The sequence below is a fragment of the Cryphonectria parasitica genome (assembly GCF_011745365.1).
Source record: "Cryphonectria parasitica EP155 unplaced genomic scaffold M406scaffold_6, whole genome shotgun sequence".
NCBI lineage: Eukaryota > Fungi > Ascomycota > Sordariomycetes > Diaporthales > Cryphonectriaceae > Cryphonectria > Cryphonectria parasitica.
The window spans coordinates 3,403,361-3,416,282 of record NW_024468914.1 but is presented as its reverse complement, the minus strand read 5'-3'; the positions used below and the strand labels follow the sequence as shown (position 1 = coordinate 3,416,282).

General features: G+C 53.1%; 3 protein-coding genes across 3 annotated transcripts; 1 reads left to right on the top strand and 2 right to left on the bottom strand.

The window, feature by feature from the left end:
* Window positions 1–3,960: 3,960 nt before the first annotated feature.
* On the top strand, window positions 3,961–4,941 carry M406DRAFT_51225 (family 16 glycoside hydrolase; the record flags this gene model as incomplete). The annotated part of the gene is made up of 1 exon (XM_040924434.1): window positions 3,961–4,941. A coding segment is annotated over one exon (981 nt), but the record flags the coding sequence as incomplete, so codon positions are not given.
* A 1,417-nt stretch (window positions 4,942–6,358) lies between these two features.
* On the bottom strand, window positions 6,359–9,234 carry M406DRAFT_293595 (alcohol oxidase). Its single transcript, XM_040919089.1, has 5 exons — window positions 9,042–9,234; window positions 8,032–8,969; window positions 7,494–7,933; window positions 7,001–7,403; window positions 6,359–6,913 (listed from the first exon to the last, which is right to left on the bottom strand). Exons 1-5 carry the CDS (start codon window positions 9,140–9,142, stop codon window positions 6,768–6,770), a joined length of 2,028 nt encoding a protein of 675 aa, XP_040774854.1. The 5' UTR covers window positions 9,143–9,234; the 3' UTR covers window positions 6,359–6,767.
* Window positions 9,235–11,389: 2,155 nt separating this feature from the next.
* On the bottom strand, window positions 11,390–12,241 carry M406DRAFT_51047 (uncharacterized protein; the record flags this gene model as incomplete). The annotated part of the gene is made up of 1 exon (XM_040924428.1): window positions 11,390–12,241. The coding sequence occupies one exon, from the start codon at window positions 12,239–12,241 to the stop codon at window positions 11,390–11,392; it is 852 nt and encodes a 283-aa protein (XP_040774853.1).
* Window positions 12,242–12,922: the final 681 nt, after the last annotated feature.

Below are 12,922 nucleotides of genomic sequence, written 5' to 3'. Positions count from 1 at the left end.
GGCTTGCCCTGAAGGCGAGTCGACATTTGACCCCTAAAAAATGGGAACGCCAGATTTCAGCAAAAGTGAACAGAGTAAAGAGAAAATAAAAGAGAGAAAGGAGGGAAACTTGATAAGTTGGAGGACGAGGGACCGGCGAGTGTTGGTCTTATAGTCTTTGTCCGCTACAAGGATGCTTGCATGCACCCCGGGGACCCGAGTAAGTCTCGACAAAATCGTACGATAATCAGATGATGGCGCGAACAAATCGTTCGATACTCAAGGCGGAAGAACCAGTAAAAAAATCAACACTCCATAAAAGCTCGATTAAGGTTGGGGAAAGGAAGAGAGGGAAAATACACCCTGTTCTAGATTGGCCTCCTTGCGCTGTCTTTGCTATAGTCGCACTGCATACGACCTCACTACTACATGGTACTAAGCCGTTCTTCCACGGAGGTGGATGGGTGAGGGCGGCGTGGCCATCCGCCCGGGATGACCAAGACTCGGCGCTATTACTGTTCTATTTCTAGCATATACGTACGGTCACGTGGAAGAACCATGTGGCCTTATTTTCTTTTTAGGACATCACCTTCACTGCCTATATGCATACGACGATGAGAGAATCACACTGATTGATCTGAGAGTTGACCTTCACACCAACCTTCCTCTTGTTGGTTTCTATTTTCATTATTGTAGCTATGCTGCAATCTTCGGCTGATGAGTTGTTAAGCCCCGAAATTCCAGCCAGGGCATCTCAAGGTACGGAATATTTACCCATCCAGTCTATACAGCCAGAGCCATTTGCACCAAACCTCTGCCTAAGGAGGCGATGGTACGCTGCGATGGGTGTCGGCCCACTTTCTCAACGGCCAAATCGGCACGACTTATAGCTGTCAACTTCGGACGAAGCAAGGAACAATATGAGCACGAGACTGTGAAGTCCGAAAGTCAACGGACTCTCATCTAGCCTGTGACCAGCTATACCATGTAAGTGGAGCGATTGTTACCATGATAAAAGGACGCCTTTAAGTATTGAAGTCTGCTGTGCGTCTGTAGCTATCCAGGTGCCGTGTACCATTGACCATAATGGACCAATCGCTAGAATTCCCAGTTGTACCACCACCCAATATGCCATGGGTCATATAAATGCCAGCCACAAAATGCCAACATTACCCATCTCGGTATATGAAGAGGCAAATATAGTGCAGCTAACTGAAGGAGGAATCGTGGGTGTGTTAAGCCTCGATTACCTGTCAAGTTTATGACACGGATCATTGCGAGGGGTGTTCATGAAAAGTGCAGAGATGCCACATATGCGCAATGCGACGTTTCACTACCTCACTCGCTACTGCACCAAGCCGAAGTGCCGTGGACGTATACTATAGTAGTCACATCGTGTGGAGAGATAAGCGCATAGCCGTTGCAGCTACATTGGTGATCACTCTTGCGACATGTGCGGCTGGCACGCTGGCACTATGATGCAGATCAGTCAGAAAGCGCAAGTCCCTGACCTCAACTAAGGGAAAATGCTCCAACTGGGATTCTGATATATCAGAAACAGGCTCGAATTTCAGTACAAGAGGCTGGTATCAAAATGATTAGTACATCATCCCATAGCATCTAGAGGCGGTGTGAAAAAGCACGCGTACAGGGCAAGATTAAAAGGTGTCTTGTGGCTTGTCTTTCTCCAGTCGAAATAAAGCGCATACTATGATTACATAAGTAGTTGCCATGCACTGTTGCGCCGTTGAAGAGGCTGTTTTGGATCCTCGCCACCGTAAAGGCCGGTGATGAGACCTGGGGTCAGTGAGCCGGGGTCGGTATGCCGGACTCCCGGGGCTGCCCGTGCTCTGTGTCGGGTCCCTTACACGTGCCTTAATCATGGTCGTTACCGCGTTGTCCTTGAACTCTAAACTCTGTGACGTTGGAAGACAAATTTCCCCATCATACCATACGTGCCATAGTAGGGTTCATGACTATTCAAAAGGCTTGGTACCTTGAGAGGGCTGTTTTGGTCACCATCTCCAACTTGAAGTTCGACCGTGGAGGATCGGCTCGGGTGGGCGTACACGGGTACGTTGTCTTAAGTGACCTATTGTAGACACAAAATGTCATCAGGTTCGCCACAGTCAGTCGATCTTCAGGCCTTGAGTTCTTTGAGAGCAAGATCCTTGATCAGTCGTTTTGCAACCTCACCTCATGTTTGCCTGCACGATGATTTCTCCTCACCCTGTCCATCCTTCTCTACTCTACGTTCAATCGGCACTGGAGTTCATACTTCAATGATCTCTACTTGATGCTCTTTGGGTGGAACAAAACAAATAGAATGTCGTCAAGGATGGATGGGTTCAGGCCGACTTCATCTGTCAGCCTTCTTCTTGTTCATGATGTACGGTGGAGTTGCCTTGAGAGAGAAAAGAAGCAACAGATTGATGACTTGTCTGCTGTGGATGACTCGGTGAATTCTTCTACGCAGCCAGCTGTTGGTATCTCTTCAGCGCGCAATGCCCCCCCCTCAGGATGGAATTGCGCGTCCACTCTGGTGTGTTTCAAGCCCCTGACCCATCCCCGCTGTGGAGCCACCGACTTGCATCGACCCTCCTTCCTGAACCTGGGCACGCAATCCGGAGATGATGGTCTGGGTAAAAGGCCACGCTGAGATACGTGCTTCCGTTTAAGGTGCTTCATAGCTCTCTGTTCATGGTATCTTTGGAACATGTCCTTCCGCAAAAGCCGTTGACAGGGCAAGGTGATATATTTTGGAGTGGGACGCGGGCGATTCTGGGCTCAGGGCAATTTACCGCCTTTCACCCTTATTATGCCCAGCAATTGGCTGGTCTGCAAAAGCGGGGACTACTACCCATTTATCAGGGCGATTTGGGGCACAAGCAGTTTATTCTGACTGGTCAGTTCGCTGCGATTGAGTGGTACAAGGGTTTCGAAGCGTCAGCCAGGCCTCCAGTCGGGCGCATGCAATTCTCTCGACGTGGGTTGGCACAGCAGGCAGGGGGAGCTTCGGCTAGCACCATGACGGCCCCCTGAAGGACGGAGATTCTCGCTCACCACTTTTACACTGCGGCATCATGGCAATGCCCAGAGGTCTTGGTCATTGGAGAGAGAGAGAGAGAGAGAGAGAGAGAGAGAGAGAGAGAGAGAGAGAGAGAGCATTGTCGAGGTACCATGGTATTGGCCATGATATCGACTTCAGCCCTCTTCACACCTCGGATGACAAGAGCTTGGCAAAAGCGATCACAGCACTTGTTTCGAGACATGTCATCTTCTCCTTCTACCAAAGCAACTGCGAAGTACGTTAGTGTGTTGCTACGTTAGTAAACAGTTCTGCCCACCCAACCATTTGACCATTCATGCAAGATCCCGGGATACCGCGTGGCCCCTTTGAGCCAAACCAGCCCACAGACCCTGTCCGACAAGCCCGTGGGGACCCGTTGAAAGATGATCGACCAACCCACTGAGAGCGCAGCGCTCAGCAGGAGAGGTCTCCCGGCAATGCAGGGCTATGCCGTCTTTGTTTCCTTCTGTTTGGCTGGTTTCTCTAGTCGAATGGCTTGGTGGTGGGTCCCGCTCATGCGAGATTTGAGTGTTGCCAGACGACTCCTCCATCCAAGGGGCTTCGCTGTGCGCGCGCTTGAGCGGCTATGTGACCTGGGTTTGTAAAAGCCCCCTGGCAGCCAACGCCTTTGTTTTGTTTTCTTTTGGCCCTTAGGCTTTTGCTGGTTTGATGTTTTGTTTTCTCCGTCTCTCTATGTCTCTCTCTAGTTGTTTTCTCGTCGCATGAGGTTGCGAGCATAGTTTTTTTGTTCCTCAGTCCCAGTTGGGCGTATCAGTCGTCGACGACAGTCCACTTTCATTCTTTTTTTCTTCTTCCAACCCAACTTACCAGTCCCTCCTTAAAGATTTTTTTTTTCTCTATATTTTCTCTTATTTTTTTGTCTTTCGTTTCGAACAGGAGCCATCGAGATAATGGCTCCATCCTTGGTGAAGAAGATTGGCGCAGCTGTCGCCTGCGCCGGTGCAGTGAGGGCCGCGACAGAAACATACCAGCTCTCGGAAGAATACACGGCCGACAATTTCTTTGACAAGTTCGACTTCTTCGTCAGCACATACACGAGCGATGACTCGTGGGACCTGACGCATGGGTTTGTCGAGTACCTCAGCCAGACCGATGCTCAGTCCCTGGGCCTGATCTCGACGACATCGGACGGGCAGATGTACATTGGCCCCGACATCAACAGCACGTATGATGCAGACGGCAAGGGCCGTTCGAGCGTGCGCATGACGAGCAAGGCCACATACAACCAGGGCCTCATGATCGCCAAGTTCTCGCACATGCCGGTGCAGGCGTGTGGTGCCTGGCCTGCTTTCTGGTCGTACGGGAGTCCCTGGCTGACTATGGGCGAGATTGATTACTTTGAGGGGTGGGATCTCATGGGCTACAACAGAATGGCCATGCACACCAACGAGACCCTCGCTGGGAGCTGTCTCCTGTCCGAGTCGGGCATCTCGGGCACCGTCCTGACCCAGCAGTGCAACAACAACGACACGGGAACGGGCTGCGGTGTGCAGGACGACTCTGGCGTCTGGGGTTCCGTGACGGGCGCCACCTTCGCCATGGAGTGGACCGACTCGGCCATCAAGATCTGGAGCTGGATCCCTACCTCCGTCCCCGCGGACGTGACGGCCGGCACGCCGGACCCGAGCTCCAGCGCCTGGGGCAACCCGACTCTCCTCGTCGAGCAGGACAACTGTGACCTGAGCAAGTCGTTTGCCAACCAGCAGCTCGTCTTCGACATTGACTTTTGTGGCGATACTGCGGGCTCCTCGACCATCTGGGACGCCACGTGCTCTGCCTTTGGGGACTCTTGTTCTGCCTATGTTGCTGAAAACCCTCTGGCTTTTGCCGAGACTTATTTCATGGTGGAGGGGATTCAGTTCTACGAGCTGGGTGCTGCGGCAGCTTCTTCCACTGTCTCTATCGCCTCTTCTACTTCTGTGGTCTCTGTCGCCTCTTCGACCAGCATCGCAACTTCTGCATCATCTTCAGTCATTGTCGCCATCTCTTCTGCTTCTTCCACTGCCGTGGCGCCCACCACCACAAGCACGAGCGAGGCTGGAGGACTCCTGGCAGGTACAGGATCTGTCCTCCTTTCCACGCTCGGCTCTACACCCACCGGTGACGCCGCTGCAGTCATCACCAGCACACACTCGCACTCCACTGGTTATATCTATGCCACCTCTGTCTCCACCGATGAGACTGGCTCCGAGACAACCATCGTCCTGACCGTTGATACAACCATCTGTCCCATCACAGCCGCTGAGGCCTCCTCATCTGCTGCTGCAGCCGCCAGCAGCAGCGCTGCTGTCGTTGAGGCCCAGACAACTCCTTCAGTTCTTCCTCCTTCCTCCTCTGATGTGCCCTCTTCCTCCTCCTCGGCTGTCACCGTCCCTACCACCACGGCCAGCCAGCCTGGCGCCGCCGTCACCTCGCACATCACCCAATATCTCACGTCCACGCTGAGCGCAACACACTACTCAACCAGCACCATTTTCTCCACATCATCGTCCACCATCACCTCGTGCGCCTCTGATGCCACCACAGCCTGCAGCGTCGGCGATGTGACCACAGTCGTGATTGCAGTCTCGACCACCATCTGCCCCGTCACGGCTACTGAGACGTCAGGGAGCTCGCCGGTCGACGAGACCGGGGCTGCGTCGAGGTCCACGACGTACTACCTGACCCTGCACTCTACCTTTACCCAGTCCTCCTCTTCCGCCGTCACAGAGAGCACAGCCGAGGCCGCCAGCACATCCAAGACCGTCACCGCGTCCAAAGCCCTGACCACGGCGTCCTCCAAGGCGCCCAGCACATTCTCCTCCGCCACCGCCACCACCAAGAAGACAACCGTCCAGTCCTCCGCCACCACCGAGGTGATCTCCGCCACCGACATGGGCGGCGCCCTCGAGACCGCCACTGCCGCGCCCACCAGCATCTCCCTGGACTGGCTGACCGAGACCGCCGCCGCGGCCGCGGGCACAGGCTTCTACAGTGCCTCCAACGCCACCGTGACGAGTGGTGCGAGCACGACGGGGGGCGCGGCGGCTGCGTCCAAGACGAGCTCTTGTGCTGGGCTGGACTGTATCGTTGTGAGCAGCTCTGGGGTGAGCGTCCATGGCGGTCTGCAGGCGGGTGGAATTGCGCTGGTCGCTATCGCTGCTGGTGTTGCGTTGTTGGTGTAGAGAGGATTAAATAATATTCTCCAACTTGAAGATGTTACCACAAAGAAAGAAAAAAAGAAGAGACAGGGGAAGCTTGTTGGGTAGTGATGATGTTTGAGATACGTCGTTGTTGATACCATTTTTTGGAATATTTCTTGTTATTTCTTGGTTCTGGACCATAGACTATAGCGCTTGATACCACACCTCGATACACACTTCTTTGTATATATGTTTAGTTCACGTAATACTAAAGATTCTCTGGCCTGAAAAAAATATAAAGATTCATGAGATTGTATAAGTGCGTTGGAAATTGTATATCATTATAAGACGTTCGCAAGTCAATTAAATCATAAAGTAGACGTGTCTGATAGAAGAAAGAAGGAAAGAGGGGCATTGCATTGATACTAATTCATGAAATCATACTAAAGGAAAAAGAATAAGAGAGTGAAGCCGCCTGAGTAGGGACTCAGTTCAAGGAAACCATCGTCAACAAGCCCTTGCAATCTTGCTCACAAGTGTACCCACCAACCTTCATGGACAATGTGCAGGCTTCATTACAGGCGAAGTGGTAGCTTCAATTCGCCGGGCGCGTTGTACTCGGGCACCTTCATGTCAAGGGCAGAGCCAGAATAGCCCAAGTCCTCGCCGGTGAGGACGGCACATTTCTCGCCAATGAGGAGGGCCGTCGAGTAGGTGTTGCCTGGGGGGTAGATTGAGTTAGTCGTCGTCATCATCACGATAGAGACAGTGGAGAAAGAAGAAGAGAAAAACCATCAATCACACTTACAGCCAACATTATCAGGACAGATGGAAAGATCAGCAACCTTCAACCCCTTCACCCCGTGGACATTGAGACGCTCGTCCAACACTCCGTGCTTGACAATACTGTTCCCCTCCCGTGGAGCCATCGAGCACGTGCCCAGGCTGTGCCAGGTGCTCTCAACATGCCGTTTGACCCACTCCTCGACGGCAGCGATGTCGCGCGCGCTGTAGGAAAGCTCCTGGCGGACCTCCTTAGCGTTGGAGTTGATGATACCTGGCTCAGCCTTGGTCTCGGCCGGGCCCAGAGGCATCGACCAGCTTCCGTGGCCGATGCCTGCAGAGAGATTGCCTGGGAGAGCCCAGGCCTTGGTGGTCTCTAGGTCCATGTCACGGGCACGGGCCTTGGAATCAGCGTCGAAGAAGGGATGCTTTTTTTTTTGCTAAATGTCAGTTTCGAACAGAGTGTGTAGAGAGAACAACCAGAAAAAGAAGAAGAAAAGAGACAAGCGACAACATACCATGGCCTCAACCTCACCAGCATAAGCATCCATACGACGAGCCGTCTCGCGGGACTTGATATACCCCCACACCATAGGAACCATATCCCGCTCGTCATTCATGAAGCCAGTATCAAAGTCCGGCGCCGCATAAGGGTCAGGGCTCTTGATGTGCGTAAAGCCACGAGAGAAGGGGTACTCGAGGAAGTGGAACATGGTGAAGAAGTTGCCCGCGGGCATGAGCATGTGGTCACCAAACCAGCCACTGATGATGCTGTAGTGCATGACGGGCTTGTCGGGCTTGTTCTCAAAGTACGACTTCCAGCCGTCCTTGAAGTGCGGGGTCGGCCAGGACTCGAACTCCTTGAGCTCCTGGGCCGTGGGGCGGATCTTGACGCCGGCCTCGATGCCGTTGGTGGCGAGGGGGCCGGTGCCTCTGAGGTTCCATTCCTCGTACACGCCTAAGCAGATAAGTGTAAAAGATTAATACATGTATAGATACAAGAAGGGAAGAAAGGGATAGGTATATATAGAATGTGAGTGAGTCAGGATGGCTTACGTCTCTGGGTTTCTGGGTCTCCACGGACAAAGTCGTCAAAGCTCTCCGTGCCAGGCTTTGCACGATAGGTAGAGAAGGTCAGATAGTGGTCCTGGAAGTTGAGACCAACACCAGGAAGGTCAACGATAGGCTCGACGCCCACAGCACGCAGCTTCTCTGGGTCACCAATACCAGACCGCTGGAGGATCAGAGGCGACGACAAGGTCCCGCCAGAAACAATAATCTGCTTCCTCGACTTGAAGATGCGGCCCTGCGGCTTGCCCCCCGCCGGCTTGGTAGGCACAGTGCGAACCCCGACAGCACGCCCGTTCTCGATGATGACCTTGTCAACCTTGGTGTTGCAGGCCAGGTACAGATTCGAGTGGACAGCCCTGGTGGCGTGGACGTACCCATGGGCACTGTCGCTTCGGCGGCCCGTGTCTCGGTTGATCCACTTGAGCCAGTGCTCTGCGCCGTGGCCCGTGACGAGGTCCTGCAGGTCGTCAACGACGGGGATGTCCTGGGTCTCGACGGCCCGGAGGAAGTCCTCCTTGATGGGGTACGTGTAGTTGCCGAACGAGACCTTGATGGGCCCTTCGTAGCCGTGGATATTCCTGTTGTGAGACGGCCTTTGGTATGTCTCGTGCTTCTTCATCAGCGGGAGAAGTTCCTTGGTGGTCCAGCCTTTGGCCTGGAAGTCGTCATAGTCCGATGCCGAGGCGCGCGTGTACATCATGAAGTTGATGGACGAGCCGCCGCCTAGGATGTGAGCGCAGGGCACGACGGCCTTCCTGCCAGCCAGCCAATTGGAGGGCCGAGACTCGTAGAAAGAGGCCGTCTTGGAGTCCAGTTTCATGTTACGAGGGTAGATGCCGGGACGGTAGACCCATGGGTTGTTGAGGTTGTTCTCACCGGCCTCGATGAGGAGAACCTTGAGATTATGGTCCAGGTTGGCCAGCCTGTGGGAAGTGTCAAGCGTTGTTCAGCATACAGAAAAGCAATTACTTGATTGATATCATAATACAACTTACCGGCCAGCTACCACACATCCGCAGCTACCCCCGCCACAGACAATGATGTCAAACTCCTCAGGGAGCGTGCTCAAGGGCGGATTCATAATGAACTCGCCCATCTTTGCTGGCTGGTCTTGCTTGAATGATTACTAGTTTGTGAAGGTATGGGATCATAGATATATGGTTACAAAATATGTGGCTGATATTGACCACCACCAATGCCCGCAGAGACAAGAGACAGGGAGAAGAAGAGGAGACATGAACATTCCAAGAGGGGACTCGTAAGCCTCTTTAAGAAGTAAAAAAGACTCTGGACGATCTCATTGACGGGAACCCGGTTCTACTGTCTAGCTGCCACTTCGTGGGTGATCCCAATGCAGCATCAAACCTACATGAAGCCATAAGCATCTACCCCTCCATCTCCAAATATTCCCAAGCCACGATCCCGAGAAACACCCGTTTGTACAATAATGTAACTCTCCGCTCGTTCGTCTCCTCCTTTCTTGCCAAGGGGGAGAGGGGGAACTTTGTACAGTAAGGATACATACATACACACTGAATGCAGTAGCGAGGTGTTGGTGTGTGCCTAAACAAACTTGGGGTTCGCTGCATTTCCCCTCTTCACAACCCCTTCTGCGGGCACCAATGATGCTCGGATGTTGTCGAGATCATCTGCAATCTGAGCCACCTTCGGGGAGAGGGAACAAACAATACGACTGATAATATTTTGGGAGGAATCAATTAGACTTTTCTGAACGAGACCTACCCTGCCCCGGCGTATTGGGCACGCATGGTATTGGCTGATCTTTGTGACAAGGCATGCTGCGAATGCCCCGATGAGAAGAACTAGATAGGTTGACTTGGGACAAACTTATTTCCTCTCGGAGAGAATAAGGCTTCTGAATCTAGGTGCGAGAAATCGTGGAGAGAGATAGTAGTGTGTGTATGTAGAAGAGTGGGCGAGAGCGAGGAACACAACAATCTGTATCTGATACGGGTCGTCGGCAACAGGATGGGTCAGTATGCTCTGCTGCTGGCATACAAACTGCACATATTAGCCTGGCAAATCGGACTTCCTCCTCACTCTTCCTCCTTCTCCCTCCTTACTGGCGCATCCTATATGCAGGCAAACGCAAGCGAATGGTCCAAGAAGGGGTCTCTCCACAGTGAGATGTGACGACGGCACAGGAAAACGTCCTCCTCAAAACAGTTCTTCCTGCATTGCCCAATCAGCTTACACGACCGTCTCACATTCACAGTGAGAGAGTGTGAGCGAGAGAAACCGACTGCAGGGATTGTTCTTGACGGTTGAGGGTTGCAATCACGCATTGGCACCTCATCGTCAGCTCGCTTGGCCCAACAGAGCGATGGACGGAATATGAGGGGAAACACACCTTCGATCGGTGTGAATTCTGGTTCTTCTTTTGCGGGGGCTGACAGCTGAGCCTCGTAATTGGTGGTAATCTTTGGATGATCAGGCTGCGACATGAGGGATACTCCAACAACTGCCGACGGAATTTATATTCGCCTCTATCAAAGCACTCTGGAAGGGACAATGGTTCCCTCTGGTGTCGCACTCAACGTGTCTCAGATCGAAAAGGAGAAGCGTCAGCGGCGTGCTGCAATACGACCCTCTGAAAGCCCTTCGAAACGAACATGCATTGATACATGAATAAAGAACAGGCTGTGTGGTATATTGCATAGTAATAACTGCACGTATCCCAAATATTACGACATCTGCCGAACTGTCCAAGAAGAGGAGACGTTGAACAGAGCAGCGAGAGGAGAAGATCTGGACAGGGAATCAGCTCCAAGACAGCATTCGATACCAAGATTACCCTCCCGATCCATCCTGTTTTAGGATTCAGATGATCTGCACCCCGGATTTCCCCAGAATCTTGGCTGCAGTAACGTATTGAGAAGGATTACGGGCGGGGTCTCCACACACTGCCATCCATCGGATGAGGAGAAATATGCCAATGCTAATGCAGAAATATCCACACATCCTGCATACTTACCACTTATTCATTCATTGTTAAACCCGGTTGATCCGGTTAGAAGGAGGGGGGAAGTCAGAAGTGGACTGCTGCAGACGCAGACCCAATGCCAAGGTGACCCCCTCACGTCGAGAACGCTGGCCAAGTCAAATATTCAAGAAGAAATCATACTTTTGGAATCGAAGGAAAGGCGTCGAGGAGCTGGACGGGCAAGACGAGCCGACACTCCCGGGCGCGCGCTCGATCCTGTGCACAAACTGGCCGTCTCTCCCGCCACGTCAAGCTTGCGTGGGAGCACACGCCATGTTGGAACTCTATAGCGAACCAACCCAATGTGAACAAAAGAGAATGGACAAAAATTCCACCCTCCTAAATCCAGTCCTGCTGTCTTCTTGCCCTCCCAGCAGCTGAACTCCGATAACCTCCCCCCTTAGCCGTGCCCAAGTTCTCCCTGACCAGCCCAACAAGAAAGTGCACACCCACCGCAACCCCATCAACAACCATGACCTCCCTCTCCTTCCCCACCGCTGCCTGGCAGACCTCCAGCATCTCCGTCATCCCCGCACAGCCCAGACAGATACAATCCGCCCCCTTGTCCTCCACCAGCCCCTTGGCAGCCCCCACCAGACTCGCGTAGACCTCGTCCCTGGGCTTCGACTCCAGCTCCAGCACGTTGATGTTGGAGGCCACACAGCCCGCCGAGAAGTTGCCCAGGCCGTATGTCGTGTTGATCGTGTCTGCGTGTAGGACTTTGCTCCTCTGGCTCGTGGTGATTACGCCCAGTCTCTCTCCGCACATCCGGCTTGCGTACAGGGCCGCCTCCATGATGCCTATGGTGGGCTGGGGATATTCCTCGCGCAGCATGGGGATGAGCGGGTGTGCGGAGAAGCACGCCACCAGGAAGGCGTCGAAGCGAGGCTGAGATGGAGAGGTCGATGGGTTGGTGGGAGTGGTAGGGGATAGTAAAGGGTGGAGGGCCCGGAAGCAGTCTGCAGCCGAGAGGACGGCGTCGGTCCTCCCCTCGATGGCAGACGGGGCTGTGGATGGAGCTGTGAAGCCGTGAACTGTGACGTGTGGTGGGAGGGTGAGGGAGATGCTGCGCAGGCAGGCTTCGGTCATGGAGGGGGTGGAGTTGGGATTGATGAGGAGGATGGAGATGGGGCGGGTGTTGTTGCCAGTGACGGAGGGGAGGAGGAGGGCGGTGGAAGAGTGGGACGACATGGTTTGTTACTGCTTGCTGGTGGTTTGATTCAACCTGTCTGTTCATTGGTACCCAGGGGTACATGATGTTGATTTCTTGGAGGTCAAATGGTTGAAGATGCATGCTGATAGTAAGCTGTTGATAAGGACCGGTCCGAGCGGATCCTCAACCCGGCACAACGGGGCCGATCCGGATGGATTCCTCCGGAGCTGAACCGGTCCAAGCCCGGAAACCACTGAGCAGCCGTCATAGAATGCTAAATACAGCTTCAAATGTTCTTCTGAGAGAAAGAGGCACGTTCACACTTCGTCAAAATCAATTCCTTTCTGATATTACCCCTACTACAGGACCTAATTAACCCTCCACGTCTAAAATTGCAAGCATTGTTCTCCCTGACAAATATGGGTTCATCACACCCTAGCCTTTCAGTCCCTCTCATGATGATGATGGTGATGATGCTCAGGATACTGATACTGCTCCTGATGTTGCTGTTGCTGGTGGTGATGATGATGGTCTGCAGAAGACGACTCTTGCTTGTGGTCGTGCGATTGTCCAAGTGGATTGCCAGGTGTGAATTTATAATATGCCCCTCCAATCTTCTCCAGAACAACGTCGCACACGCCGAAAAAGGTGTCCCAGATCGATCCGGCCATGGGGACCGTGAGTCAAGGTTGCGACACAAAAGTTGATGAGATTTCAAA

Coding starts and splice junctions, on each gene's coding strand:
- M406DRAFT_293595 (XM_040919089.1), bottom strand. CDS start 9,142: ATGGGCGAGTTCATTATGAATCCGCCCTTGAGCACGCTCCCTGAGGAG. Junction 7,934..8,031: donor AGACCCAGAAACCCAGAGAC/GTAAGCCATCCT, acceptor TTATCTGCTTAG/GCGTGTACGAGGAATGGAAC. Junction 7,404..7,493: donor CTGGTGAGGTTGAGGCCATG/GTATGTTGTCGC, acceptor CAAAAAAAAAAG/CATCCCTTCTTCGACGCTGA.